The 13,721-nt window shown below is 35.9% G+C and overlaps 2 protein-coding genes across 2 annotated transcripts; one reads left to right on the forward strand and one right to left on the reverse strand.

Moving 5' to 3' along the window:
• Nucleotides 1-6,734: 6,734 nt before the first annotated feature.
• On the forward strand, nt 6,735-10,069 carry LOC127873768 (uncharacterized). Its single transcript, XM_052417741.1, has 2 exons — nt 6,735-6,878; nt 9,350-10,069. Exons 1-2 carry the CDS (start codon nt 6,774-6,776, stop codon nt 9,998-10,000), a joined length of 756 nt encoding a protein of 251 aa, XP_052273701.1. The 5' UTR covers nt 6,735-6,773; the 3' UTR covers nt 10,001-10,069.
• Nucleotides 10,070-10,111: 42 nt separating this feature from the next.
• LOC127873763 (uncharacterized) lies at nt 10,112-12,924 on the reverse strand. The gene has a single exon (XM_052417729.1). It carries the CDS (start codon nt 12,856-12,858, stop codon nt 11,533-11,535), a length of 1,326 nt encoding a protein of 441 aa, XP_052273689.1. The 5' UTR covers nt 12,859-12,924; the 3' UTR covers nt 10,112-11,532.
• Nucleotides 12,925-13,721: the final 797 nt, after the last annotated feature.

Genomic DNA, 13,721 nt, shown 5'->3' on the forward strand with positions numbered 1-13,721 from the left:
AGCATCCCACATGAACACACAACATTTTTATCAACGTTTATATTCGAGTGGGGTTGGAAAAACGGCTCAAGACAACGGCCGCGGCTACTTATTAGATGGTCATGGCATCGGCTGCGAAAATAAAATTATGCTCAAGCCATCGGCTGCGGCAATAAAAATTGGCATGATGAGATTTGGACGTTACTCATTGGCCATATTCGATAGAACTATCATATATTTTGATCACAAAAACAGTTTTACGATTTTCATTCGTATTTTGAAATAAAATGGGATGGGTGAGTGGATTTCGTTTTAAATAATTCATACTTTGACAGTATTGAAACAAGTCATTTACACGCATTATGTCTCCACATCATGTAAAGTACACTTGACTCTCGCTATGCCGAAGACCTATACATATAATGGGTAAAATTAATTATGTGTAATCCTTAAGGTTCATGGGAGGGATATAATTCATTAATACTTTGATTTGGTTTCTCTTCATTCAATGTTGTACAATATGGTCAAACTATATATCATTTTAAAAGTAAAGACGGATAGAATAACATAAACACATTTTTGACATTCAATATTTGTTTGCTTTTTTCATATTTTTGATTAAAAACAATACATTTGTACACTAATTTACAAAAGCTCAATCTAAAGTTAGGAAGGATATGCACTACCGTAAGTTGAAAAAATACAAAGCTATATACATATACAAGTTAGCAACATTTCACAGAAAATTATTGTCAGAAAACAACAAATGAGTTATTATTCAACTGCATTTTTTGGATAATTTTCCTAAACAAAATTCTAAAAATAACTAAACTGAACTACTTTTTAAAAACCCAGGTATGGTGGATAATAAGAGTCACCATTCTATTTCAAGGGCTTAACAATTTTGCGTTAACCAAATGGAAAATTTTAAACCATCTCAAATTGAAAGAAATTGCAGACGACATATAAAATTGTAAATAAATATAAAGAAATAGGTTTGGCTGGGTAGAAATCATTGTGATAAAAGGAGATATTGCTCATCAATAACAAGATTTTATGAGTTTTGTGCAGACGACTCTAGAAATCATAGTTTTACATAGAAATACACAGCTAGGTATCATAGTTTTTTCTTTCTTCCTTCCTGAACAATTACTGTCCTTGTACCATTTTGAATAATGTGTTCCTTTTGGCAAACCGAATCTTTTTATACATTTGTATATCGATTCCTTCTACCCATTTTGAAAGCGTGGCACTCGCTGTGCTTCGTAGAAAAAACGTGCATTACAAATCGGTCGAAATCACGTGAAGTAGTAAGAAAACCTGGTGTGTGTATACACATACCTGAGAAAACACATCATTATTTTGACAGTTGGTCGCGACTAGTAAAACAACTGTTAACATTAATCAGGAAGAGATCGCGCTTAATAACAGAAATGATCACACAGAGATATAATCACTAACCCAATTTCAGTTTTTTCCAGCTGAAAATTTCCCCGCACACGTCTTTTTTAGTGTATTTGTATTGTTTTTCTGGAGCCGAAGTGCATCTCACATAATATCCATCCGACTTCCGTTGTTTTCACTTTCGTTATTAAAAACTTCGTTTAAAAGAATTATTTTAACATTTAGGTTGTTGAAGCGAATTATTATTATATATTATCAATAAAATAGTATACCGTGATGAATTGAACGGAGTTTCGTATCGATCTTTCTGTCAGTCTGTAAGCGTACTATTTTGTGCACAATAATACAAGTACATGTGATTCGACAAAAATTGTAAACATTGGCGAAATGCTTCTTACAAAGTTATTTTTTTTTGGAGTGTTTATGAGGTCTGATTATGCAATTTGCACACATCAACGGAAAGATTACAATCCAATGCATTTGTCATCGTCAACCGTTTGGAATGTCAATAAGGCGATGAGTGAGTTTTTAGCATGTGTCTTTCAATTTCATTAATCTAAAAATGGCTGCCCCCATCGTCATGAAATGACATGTGTTCGAGTTTTGATATTTCTAGATATGTAAAAAAAATTACTATTTAAGCGTAACTTGCCCTTATCAATGTCGATATTATTAACTAGTTATATAATTTTCCGCAGAAATACGTTGAATAAACATCATTCAGATTTTTATAAATAATGTCTACTTTTGTGTTAAAATCGCTTTGTATTTTGATTTATTTTGTCGATGGTATGAGATTTTGCTGCACAAAGTTGGTAGCAGTTTGAAGGAAAACCGCCCTTTTAAGCAAATATGTAAAAAAATTCAATGTGGCACTCTTTGTTTAGTCAAATTTGAGTTCAATGCTAGGGTTCCCACATTTTTCAAACTGAAGCCTCTACACGAACCTTAATCGTTATAACTACTGGTATTCTCACCTTGTTGCCGATGAAGAACACACTCTTATTTCCTACCCAATGGAACTTGTATAATGGAGAAACTCACTGTTATTAAAAAGAACATTTGCTAGTATATTCAAAATTGAGCAATATCGCGCTGATTGTCTCTGTAGGTTTCTTCCCTTCTTTTCCGGGTAGACATTTACCCGTATTATACAGAACAGCGGTAAGTCAGGATTTGAATTGTTTATGTTTTCACTTTGGAAGACGATTAAATAGTTATATAACAGGTATGATGATGAATATGATTCCTACGCACTTCCGAAATGGTCTCTTTCTTTAGTGTTTATTTGTAACTTTGTGATGCTTTCAGTTGGACATATATTAAATTACATCATTAATAACGGATTAAATGCGATATGTCTCAGCAGTTTCCGTTATTGTCCCCTAACGGTTTCACCGGAGGGGACTGTGGTTTGCGCTCTGTCTGTCAGTCCGTCAGTCTGTCAGTCTGTCACACTTTTCTGGATCCTGCGATAACTTTAAAAGTTCTTCATATTTTTTTCATGAAACTTGAAACATGCATAGATGGCTATATGGTTATATTTGCGTTCACAACAAGCTATATGATAATATTTCCGTTCACAACAAGCTATATGATTATATTACCGTTTACAACAAGCGATATGGTTATATTTGCGTTCACAACAAGCTATACAATTATATTTTCAGATTCACTGGCTGCTATGGACGCTGAAAAGCAAGGTGTTATTGATACCGCAATAGCGGAAGAACCTCTGAATGGCTCTTTTGTTGAAGTGGAAATACCGGGCGACGAACCTTTCACATGTGGAATTTGTGACCGCTCATATTCCAGGAAAGACTCACGATATTATGCGCGATACTCAAAGCGACACACGATATGTTGCGCCATACACTAAGCGGCACACGATATTTTGCGCGTTACTCAAAGCGACACGCGATATTTACCGCGAAATGTCGCCTTTTGGGCTACCTACACAAGGGCGAAATTTCGTGGTACATTCTCGCGCGTCGCTTCGTGTATCGCGCAAAATATTGTTTGTCGCTCTGTGTGTCGCGAAAAATTTATTGTGTCGCTTTGAGTATCGCGCATAATATCGTGAGTCGCTTCGTGTGTCGCGCAAAATATCGTGTATCGCTTCGTGTGTCGTATGTCGCCCTTGATGAAAGATGGCTAGATTATAGATGGTACTATCCGGATTCCGTATCTGCGTAATAATTAAACGTTCAACTTGTTAATTTATTTGTATTTGTGAGTTCTATACCGTTTCAACTATTTTCAGTCGTACCGCGACAAATCACATATGAATTATCCATGGTCCTTAAATTCCAAATAGTATAATCTTCAAAGAAAGCCGCAACCGATATATATCGAAAGATAGCTCGTAATAAGAGTTTTGCCATAATTATCGCTATTTTAACAAAAGGATAGAAGGAAATTCTATAGTACAACGCATGCCAAACACATTTGATGGAGACATATTGTGTGAAAATGACTTGTTTCAATACTGTCAAAGTATGAATTATTTAAAACGAAATCCACTCACCCATCCCATTTTATTTCAAAATACGAATGAAAATCTTAAAACTGTTTTTGTGATAAAATATATGATAGTTCTATCGAATATGGTCAATGAGTAACGTCCAAATCTCATCATGCCAATTTTCATTGCCGCAGCCGATGGCTTTAGCATAATTTTATTTTCGCAGCCGATGCCATGACCATCTAATAAGTAGCCGCGGCCGTTGTCTTGAGCCGTTTTTCCAACCCCACTCGAATTTAAACGTTGATAAAAATGTTGTGTGTTCATGTGGGATGCTGTTATTTGGAATAACCGAAGAGAAATGATTAAATATTTCAATAAAATGTTGTTCATATTTATCTTTGGTCTAAATCCTGTGTAATTAGAGATTGATAGAGAGAGTGGTGAATTTTATTTGATTTTTGACCACATTTTAACGGATTTGTTTAAAAGTAAGCAGCGATGAAGGTAAGGATTACGTTCACAAAGTCATTCTTACTTAGGCTCTCAAAGAACACGCTCAAATCTGCTCAATCCAATACGCAAAATATAAAGAATAGGGAAATACTTACACTCCGCTTTTACCCGACATGTATACGCTTCCGCAGCCGATGGATGAACCGCAGACGATGCGTTAGTCGATTGCACGGTGTAAGAAATATTTCTTTTTTGAGGCGCACAATGAGTCTCACGCGTAGTATCATTTTCTGTATTTTTATGCCCCGTATCGAAAGATCGGGGGCATATTGTTTTTGGCCTGTCTGTCTGTCTGTCTGTCTGTCATCCATTCATTGTGTGTGTCCCAAAACTTTAACCTTGGTTAAAGTTTTGCATTAACTTTTGCATTATTGAATATAGCAACTTGATATTTGGCATGCATGTGTATCTCATGGAGCTGCACATTTTAGTGGTGAAGGTCAAGATCATCCTTCAAGGTCAAAGGTCAAATAAATGACTTCAAAGCGGCGCAATAGGGGGCATTGTGTTTCTGACAAACAAATCTCTTGGTGTTTTTTTCTCCTATTTAAAATTCAAATACTCCATACGTGTCTTAATGATTATTGAAGATTTAATTTCTGCACACAAATATATGCATATTGCTTTTTCAAACTATTTATTTCGCAAGGAGGTGCGGTCTATTCTTCATAACAGTTGTATGATTTCATATCCTATTGTGAACACTGGTCATGAATGCTGTTTTCTGTAATTTTTATGTTTGTGTATATCAGCCACTTTATGTTAATCGCAAACTTTTTCAAGAATAATGTATTTCACGTTTGTAAACTCTGACTTTGTACAATAATGTACGCGGCTGTTCTTGTTAACTTCTTGGTATTTTTATTGGTCGTGTTAATTAAGATATGGTTATTTTATGTGTGTGTATACGTGTGTGTACGGGTGTGTGTGTGCGTGTGCGTGCCTGCGTAAGAATGTGTGCATTTGGGAAAATGTAATCAACAAGAAATTGATATTCTTACAAACGTTATGCAAATAAATAATTGTTCATTAAGACCATTTCAATATTTAAAGAGAAATTAATATTATAAGAGAAATCATGTAATAGAGTTGCTTTTTATAACACTTCTATTACACTGTTACAGTACTCTTATGTCCGTCAATACCTACATGTTTCGCGTGATAATGCAGAAATGCATTATACGTACCATAGTTGTTTGAAGGCCTCATTGAAAATAAGATTGCCATTGTTAAACTGTTTGCATGACTTTGTATCAATGTGTTGTCTTAATGAGTTACCTTCAGAAAATAAAGAGATTATTATTATTATTATTATTATCACTAGTATTATTATTATGATAAATACGGTTAGATAACTACCAGTACCGGTTACTCAGGCGTGTTTGGGGGGGGGGGGGGGGGGTATGTATGTGCTTCACATTTGTGGTAATAAAAATAATTTACTGAAAACAATTTAGATCAAAATCTGCAGTGAAATGCCCCGCATTTCACATATTTTCGAGTTGTTAGTTGTTAAGAAGTAAGCATTGTTGATATTAATTAGAGAGTCTAGTAAATAATGCGTTCAACATCTAGAGCTATGCTTTTTATTGCCTTTTCTTCTACTAGTATCTCTTAATCATATTTAATTGTCTTTGACTTATACAACGCCATTTTGCCATTATCTTATTCACCATCGAATACATATAAATGCTCTTTCATATCAATACGTTCCACCAATAGTGGAACCATAAGAGGATTATAGAAGTAAGTCGTTAAGTCTGTTAGAACGTTAGGGTACATTAACTGTGACTTCGATAATCACTGTACGTATGCAAACCACTCTAAATTATGTATACATGTATGTGGTTGTACACCCGACAGTAGATATGCAGTGGATGGCTTTAATACAACTATCCAATAAGAGTTAAATAACGTTTTATAGTTTTTTAACTGTTTTGTTAGCAACGAAGTAACACGTTCAAAATAATTGTTTTATGATTATTCTGTCGCATAAAATATTTATTTGTTTTAATATCAAATAAAAAAGTAAACATAAATTCACAAGGGGAAAAACCTATTCATAATCGTTTTAATCTTTTGTTGGTTATGCCCCTTATGCCACCATTCATGGTATGCATTTTATCAATAGTACATGTGTACTTTCAACAACCAGACGTGAATTATGACTATTTATCATATAAATTACGTCGTTTCCTCAAAATTGTGTTTTATCGCATCATCAAGAAAATAAAACAACGCTTTCAATTGTATGCCAGTTATTAATTAAAAACGTAAGTGCGCCAAAATAAGTTTATCAATAAAATAAAACGACGCTTGAGTGTGCCAGTTACTCATTAAAAAAAAACGTAAGTGCGCCAAAATAAGTTTACCGCTTACGTCATCGACATGACGTCGTTTCTCTTTCACAATGGCGGATAAGAGATCCCTAACGTTTTGTATATATTCAGGAATAGCACTATCAATTTCAATGGCTGTGATCTATTTAGCGTACATAAAGAAGAATGGAAAAAAGGTTTGCATATTATTTTATTTATTAAACTTTCATAAGAAATAAAGCTATACATGTATATACCTGGCGTTGGTTTTTTGGCTGAAACTCGACATGTTTTAAGTTTTAAGTAATAATGAATGGATGTGCCTGAAATCTTCGGATCTAGTTGTGTAGTTTAGTGTTATTTCATATATATATACTCAGTATATACGAATTCATGTTATTTAATGGGATATCTTTTAGGTCTTTTTCCTTAATAATGTCTTCTTTTTCTAAAGAAATCAATCATTACGCAAGAAAATAAAAATGTACCATGCTGTCCGGTAATCTTGCGTAGTATAGGGTCAATTGGTTTAATAATATGTAAATCAAAGGTCTAAAACAAATTTTCGAAGTGCTCTGAGAAAAAATCTAACTCTGAAAAAATGCTTTCCGCTTATTCTCAGCTGTGTGATGCACAATGTGGGTGTTTGGGACTATCTGTTCAGTCCTTCGTGCGTCGTTCGTCAAGTTTGCCTATAACGATATATCAGGCCCGTGCATGTTGTGAAACCAAATTACAGTAGATAAACAAAACTGCATGATTATCCTACGCATGCATAATGTCATAGAGTTCACTATTATGAATAAATCGATTTGCAATCCATACATTTACAATTTGCATAAAAAGCGTTCCAAATATTTGATTTTCATCTTTAGCGCATTTTGGTTAAATGGTGTATTTGATAAAGACATTTTCTATATTTATTCTTAGATCACTTAATACATTATAGTTTCAGATATTACTTTTAAAATTGTACTACAATATACATACCGTAAATCTGCAACGTAAAAACGTGTTGATATAATACACATTTATAATGTTTTTAAATATTGATTAATAGACATATACAGTATATGTTTGGTTCATAATAAGCCAAAAGCAGCGAGTAGTGCGGAATAGTAGGTAGGATGAATACTCTTCAACTAGAGATGCACATCTATTGCGGATTCGTGTTAGTTTGCACCTACCTATTATCTGCAGGTTCCAAACTTGTCTGTGCGTTTGTCGACGCACAAGGGTGATATTATGGGCATGTTTCACTGTTTAAATGAGCTGAAAAGAATAAACAGGTCAAAAGAGTTAGTTAAAATGTGGTTACTGACCAATTATCTGCAATTCATCTTGCTACCAGTTGTTTATAAAAAAATCTATTCTTATATTCGATATTTTAAATTACTGGTGAGTCGTGAAAGCCGAAATGATCCGTAAAACAAAATTGTGTCTTTGTGTCGTATGAACGAATCTGCACTAAAACTAAATTTAGTATCACATGGTACATGCATGATCAGTTGTCAAACGAAAGTACGGTTGATATTTAAATGCATTGTTTTTCTCTTTCCGGGATATTGTTTTAGTATGTTGATGCTGCATTAACAAATATAAGTGTATATGAAGTGAAAACACCAAAAATATACAACGGTTGCGATAGACACCTATAAACTGTTAGATGCCCATAATATCACTTTAATATCCTCCTAAACCACTGGGTACATGTCCAATTTGATAGGAATAATGTTTTTACCCTCTTAAACAGCTGTTCATATCGCTTTTGTCCACTGGATATGCGAATCACCAGAAATAGATTTTAAAAATGAAAATATAAAAATATAAATGTGTTCATAATATGCCTCTGAGGTCAAAACTGACCTCACCAAAGGGGCACATAATGTATATACTTTTATATTGCAATTTCCATCAAAAATCAACTGTTAATACGTATTGTTCAGGAATATAATATTTGGTTTACACACGGACTCTAGATAAGTCAATATACGCTCCGTGGTTTACAACATCGTTTATCGGTCTTCTACCTAATTTCCTAAAATCGCGCCTCTTTCGTCGAATTGACCGAGGGATTACATGATCAATAAAGACTCATGTAGTAAATAATTTTAAAATCTTAGTATTTAAAATCACAATTATCAGTGGTTAGATATTATGTGGGCAACATTGTATAGTAGTACTCTACTTAATTTGTTCGAAACATGCCCCGAGAGTGCAAACTGGCCCCAAGGGAAATGCTATTTATAAAGTAGTATACAGTATGTGTAGTTACTTAAAAAATCTCCACGGTAACCACTAAGGTCAGTGGTTTAATATTTTGTGGGATGCCACTCGCAACTCGCAAAAGGTAAGGGGTTAAATTGTTTAGGTGTAACATCGTATAGTTTCACCCTACTTAGTTTGTTCAAAGATGCCCAGGGATTAAAACTTGCCACCATCAAGGGGTCACATAATTTAAATAGAAGTATAAATACAAACGTATTGGAATCTCAACGGATTAGGCATTCCGTATTTGGTGTTTGGTATCTGATAGTGGTCCTCACAGGGTTCAAAACTCAGGCCACGCCCGATTACACAGGTAAGCGATCTGGGGCTATCGTGGACCTTCTCAATTATAAATGTGACTTAATTTCTGTGCGACATTTATCTCTTGCTTAACATTTAGGACAACAACACACCGCCCCGATGTCGATGGGAAACGCTCAAAAGAATTCTTTCACGCCTTGCACGGTCAATTCCGAGCGCAGAATGCGTCACATTTGCAGAGGTCGCCCGCAATTCGAGGACGGACGCTGTCAAAGGCAATCAACCGGAGCTTTCTTCTGACGAGTCGTTAACAACAGACGGCCTGTCGGAAGTGCAACCAAGTCTGACTCTAATGTCGCCAGCTTCAACAATGTATACTAGCTTTAGTGACTCTAGTGTTGACCTCTCATTGCCAGGAACAAACACAAGCGACTCGGAGAAAGACGAAATATATTCCGATGATTCAGAATCAAATGAAAACGTGCACTATGCTGATGTTGATACGCGTACAGATGGAGTTACACCCCCGTTTGGTGGAGATTTCGATCTATTGCCCGAGGAGCATTTTCACAGACTGCTTGATTCGCCAATTGTAGAATGTCATCCGGCAGATGAGAGGATTCCTTTGCGCGCATGCGTGACGTGCTCTTCTCCAGTGGTTAAGAGCTTTGATGGCGTCATGAGCGAAGCGGAAATGAGGTCACACGACATTTTTGACACATATACAAGTATAGTGCCACCTTTAAGGCCAAATACTGGAGAGACGATTCGAAAATTAAATACAACTTAAAAAAAGGGGTAAATTAACATTTAACACACGTGATTAAACTGGAAGGTAATAAATATAATCACATAGTCATCTTTTACAAACACGCTGTTGTTGTTTTTTTTATTTGGGTTACAATACAATTGCAGATAATATAGGAACACAGATTACAGTTATTTAATATTATATGAATTGCGTTACACTAACTAGCAGGTTGTGTAAGTGAGGTCACAATGTTTTTACTCATGTCGTTTGTCGTTGATTTACTTTCAAGATTTAAGAATATTTGTTTAACTTTCTCTTTGATTGATTGTTTAAAACCTAGCTTAACCCATTTATGCCTAGCGTCTAGAAAAAAGGCCTTGCAGATGAGACGCCGCATGATTTGGCGTCTCATCAGGGTCTGCGCTGTTTGCGTAAAGAAATTTCTGTAAGAAATATTCTAAATATAGAAATAAATATGCTAGACATCCCTAATTTTTGAAATTAATTGATCCAATTTAGAAGGATGGGAGAGGCCACAAGGCATAAATGGGTTAATACGACACTATTTGTGAAACAGCATGTTTGTCAGGGTTAATGAATTGAGTCGTTCGTTACCCTTTCAACATTTGACATGTTTAGTAAAACATACAATAATGGATGCAATGGCATATTACGGAGAGATGTATTTGAATATCATAATTGACAATGTTTTAATCACACGTATGCATTTGTAAGTTTAATCATAAGGCTCGCTGATTTTTATAATATAAACAGACTAGCTTCACAAACCACTCGTTAAAAACGCAGAAAATAAGTATATTGCCGCAGCACTGCATAATAAAACACAATGTTCATTAAACTTGAACAAATAGTCATGAAAGCATGTCACAATCGAAATACTTTTTTGCGCTATCGTTTGTACATTGTTATTTTTAATTTAAGCATAAAGAACTCTGTCTCTTTATTAAACAATTTGAACTACCGTTCTCTCGCGGTTTAATTTTTGCGCATCATGGGACCGTTTCAATAAACATCGTAGTACACATTTACGATACGATACATTTTTTCTAAGAAACATAATTGCTTAAGTCCAAATCATATGATAATACATTTTCAGTACTTAATTAATTAGATTGTCATCTTAAGCGCTGTATATATTTGACGAGCATGGCGAGCTAGTTCGTCTACTTATAAAGATTACAACGTTCTCTCGTAAGTTAAAATTGTCGTAAGCACGTTTATGAAACGGCCCCCAGTACTCTTTATTGTTATTTATTGGCTGGAAACTTAGTATCTAACTAGCAGCAGGGGAACGTATCAACACATTTAACTCAACAAGGACACGTTTTTTACCATAAACATAACATTAAAACTTCCAACAGAGCATTTAAGGATCGAAAAGTCATTGCCCCGCATTTTCTTTAATTAACAATCCATTCTCGAAAACTCATAACATCTTTTATACATGTAACCTGAATTTCTTTTTGAAAAATCTACCAGTATCGCGAATGTGCGAAATTCTACAGCAGTCTGTTTTTTGGAATTGTTTTGTATAAATCAATAACCAAACACTATCTCGGATTTGTGAAATTCCAGTTTATATGAGGCATGGTTAGACTGCGTACGAAAATGTCCCCAACTGAGCGCTTGTTTTCCTCTTCCGGTGTACCTGGTACTCGATCACACGGCCTCGTCGTAGTATGAGCGAGTGACAGTTGCAGTCGCATGGAGTAATAATCTACATCCGGACTTTTCTTGTCTTTCGATACATTTTCTAAGTCAGTGCAGAACTTTTTCACTTGCTCTGAGTAATTGTGCGCGCGCGCTTGTTTGAGGCGCAAGGAGACAAGATCCACTTTCTTTCCCTCCTGAAAGAAGTCTGCACTTTGCTTTGATGGTTTCCGGTCCATCTGTTTAGGTGAGGCGGGGGAACCAAGATTAGAAATTATTTGATCCACATGGTCTTCCGAAAATCCATGGAAATGAGCAACTGTATTGGGGCGAAGAGGCTCTTGCGGTGAAATTTGATCACTAAAAATTAAACCTTTAACCTTGCCTGTTTCAGTACCCTCACTGTTTTCGTTTTCACTGCCAGTTATTTCACTGCTCGATTCTTCACAATTAGTTGTTACAGGTTCTTCTAATTGGGCATGCATTGCTGTCTCAGACGCGAGCGTTACTTTGCTGAGTTTGTTGTCAGATTTTGATTTATTGGAAGATGCCGCTTGCAGCATTAATTTGTGTTTAATAAACTCATCATCAACACGCATGCCCATTGTAGTTGCCGGCCGTAGTTTTAAATGAGATTCCTCACTTTCCTTTTCTAGTGCCTTCGCAACACCTTTCCCGTCACCCTTCTGTTTCGCGTTAGTCTGTAAATCGTCATACCTTGCCAGCGAAGACGCAGACCGACCTGGTACGGGTTGGTTCGTATTATCCGCTGCAGTATTATCATCAAATTGCTCAACAGCGTCGTGATTATTCTGATCAGAACACTTTCCTTTACCAGCTATTCCAACGCGCGGTGAAAACGATGACGCCATACATGGTCTATGTTCCAACTTCTCCAGGAACAAAAATTCTTCCTCCGACGTACCGGCAATGTTCGTATTAAGGCCACCAAGATTTCGGGCTCTCAGTTCCCGTTCCAATTCCCGCTGTCCGAGAAGACGCGCGTGAGCGAGTTTTGAGCGGACGAGACGCGCCTGGAAACGCTTGTAGAGTACCTTCTGATCCACCTTGATCTGATGTACCACGGAACGCTCGGAGCGGTTGAGGACCACCATCTTCTTTTGAAGCAGCATGTCCTCCTTGAGGTTAGCGGAAATCACCGCCGGCGAGCGTTCCGCCACGTCACCCGACTTTGCCGAACTCGACAGAAACGCCGCCATGACCATCCGTGTTCAGGTTTGTCACGTTATGTCAGAAGACCATACATCCAAATATTACCAAGAAGTGCTGATAAGTACTGATCTAACAATTTAGAAACTGCATGAGAAATAACTTTTTGTCAAAATAATCCCTTCGTATATCGCTAAACAAAGGGACACTTTCAAACCCTTTTAACGAAAGTACTTTCAATGCTGTTGGCTCCAAAATAATTGTGATGGCTTATATTTTGGCAGCGTTAATCACCTTTAAAGCAAAGTTTGTGTTATCACTGATACATAATTCGCATTTTGCGAGTTCCAGTTTGTCTATTTAATAATTAATAGTGTCATTTAAATCAATAACTCCGGATTTTCAATGCTGAAAACAAACGTTAAAACTGTTAATTGTTCACTTACTCGTATAACGCCTCGTGGTCTTTTATACATTTATTTTAATCACTGTTCTAATTGCAGTTTTATTTAAGATCTTCGTGTACATGTATTATGTATGTGACGCTATCCTTACTTCATCTCTTCATCACTAACTCCATGTCCGAATTAAGCACCCACGAAACCGCATTGGACTGATTGTAAGATTTCTTTATAATTGATATCGCGGGATTATCAATGTCAGTTAATTAAATTAGAATTTAGCGACTGAATGATTTCATCGAAAAGCACTTTTAGAAACGCAGCAATCGTAACATCCAATTACAAGAGCTTTGTATAAACCGTATCGAACCTCTTTCACATACGGCATAATAACACTGAAGACATTAGCTCATATAGTATTGATATTGCTCAATTTCGAGTTCTAATCCCTATCTTTAACAATATGTTCAAGTGGTGTTTTCATTTGGAATCGATCAGTAGTAATAGGCGCTTTTCCC

Source organism: Dreissena polymorpha, chromosome 3 (assembly GCF_020536995.1).
Source record: "Dreissena polymorpha isolate Duluth1 chromosome 3, UMN_Dpol_1.0, whole genome shotgun sequence".
Classification (NCBI taxonomy): domain Eukaryota; kingdom Metazoa; phylum Mollusca; class Bivalvia; order Myida; family Dreissenidae; genus Dreissena; species Dreissena polymorpha.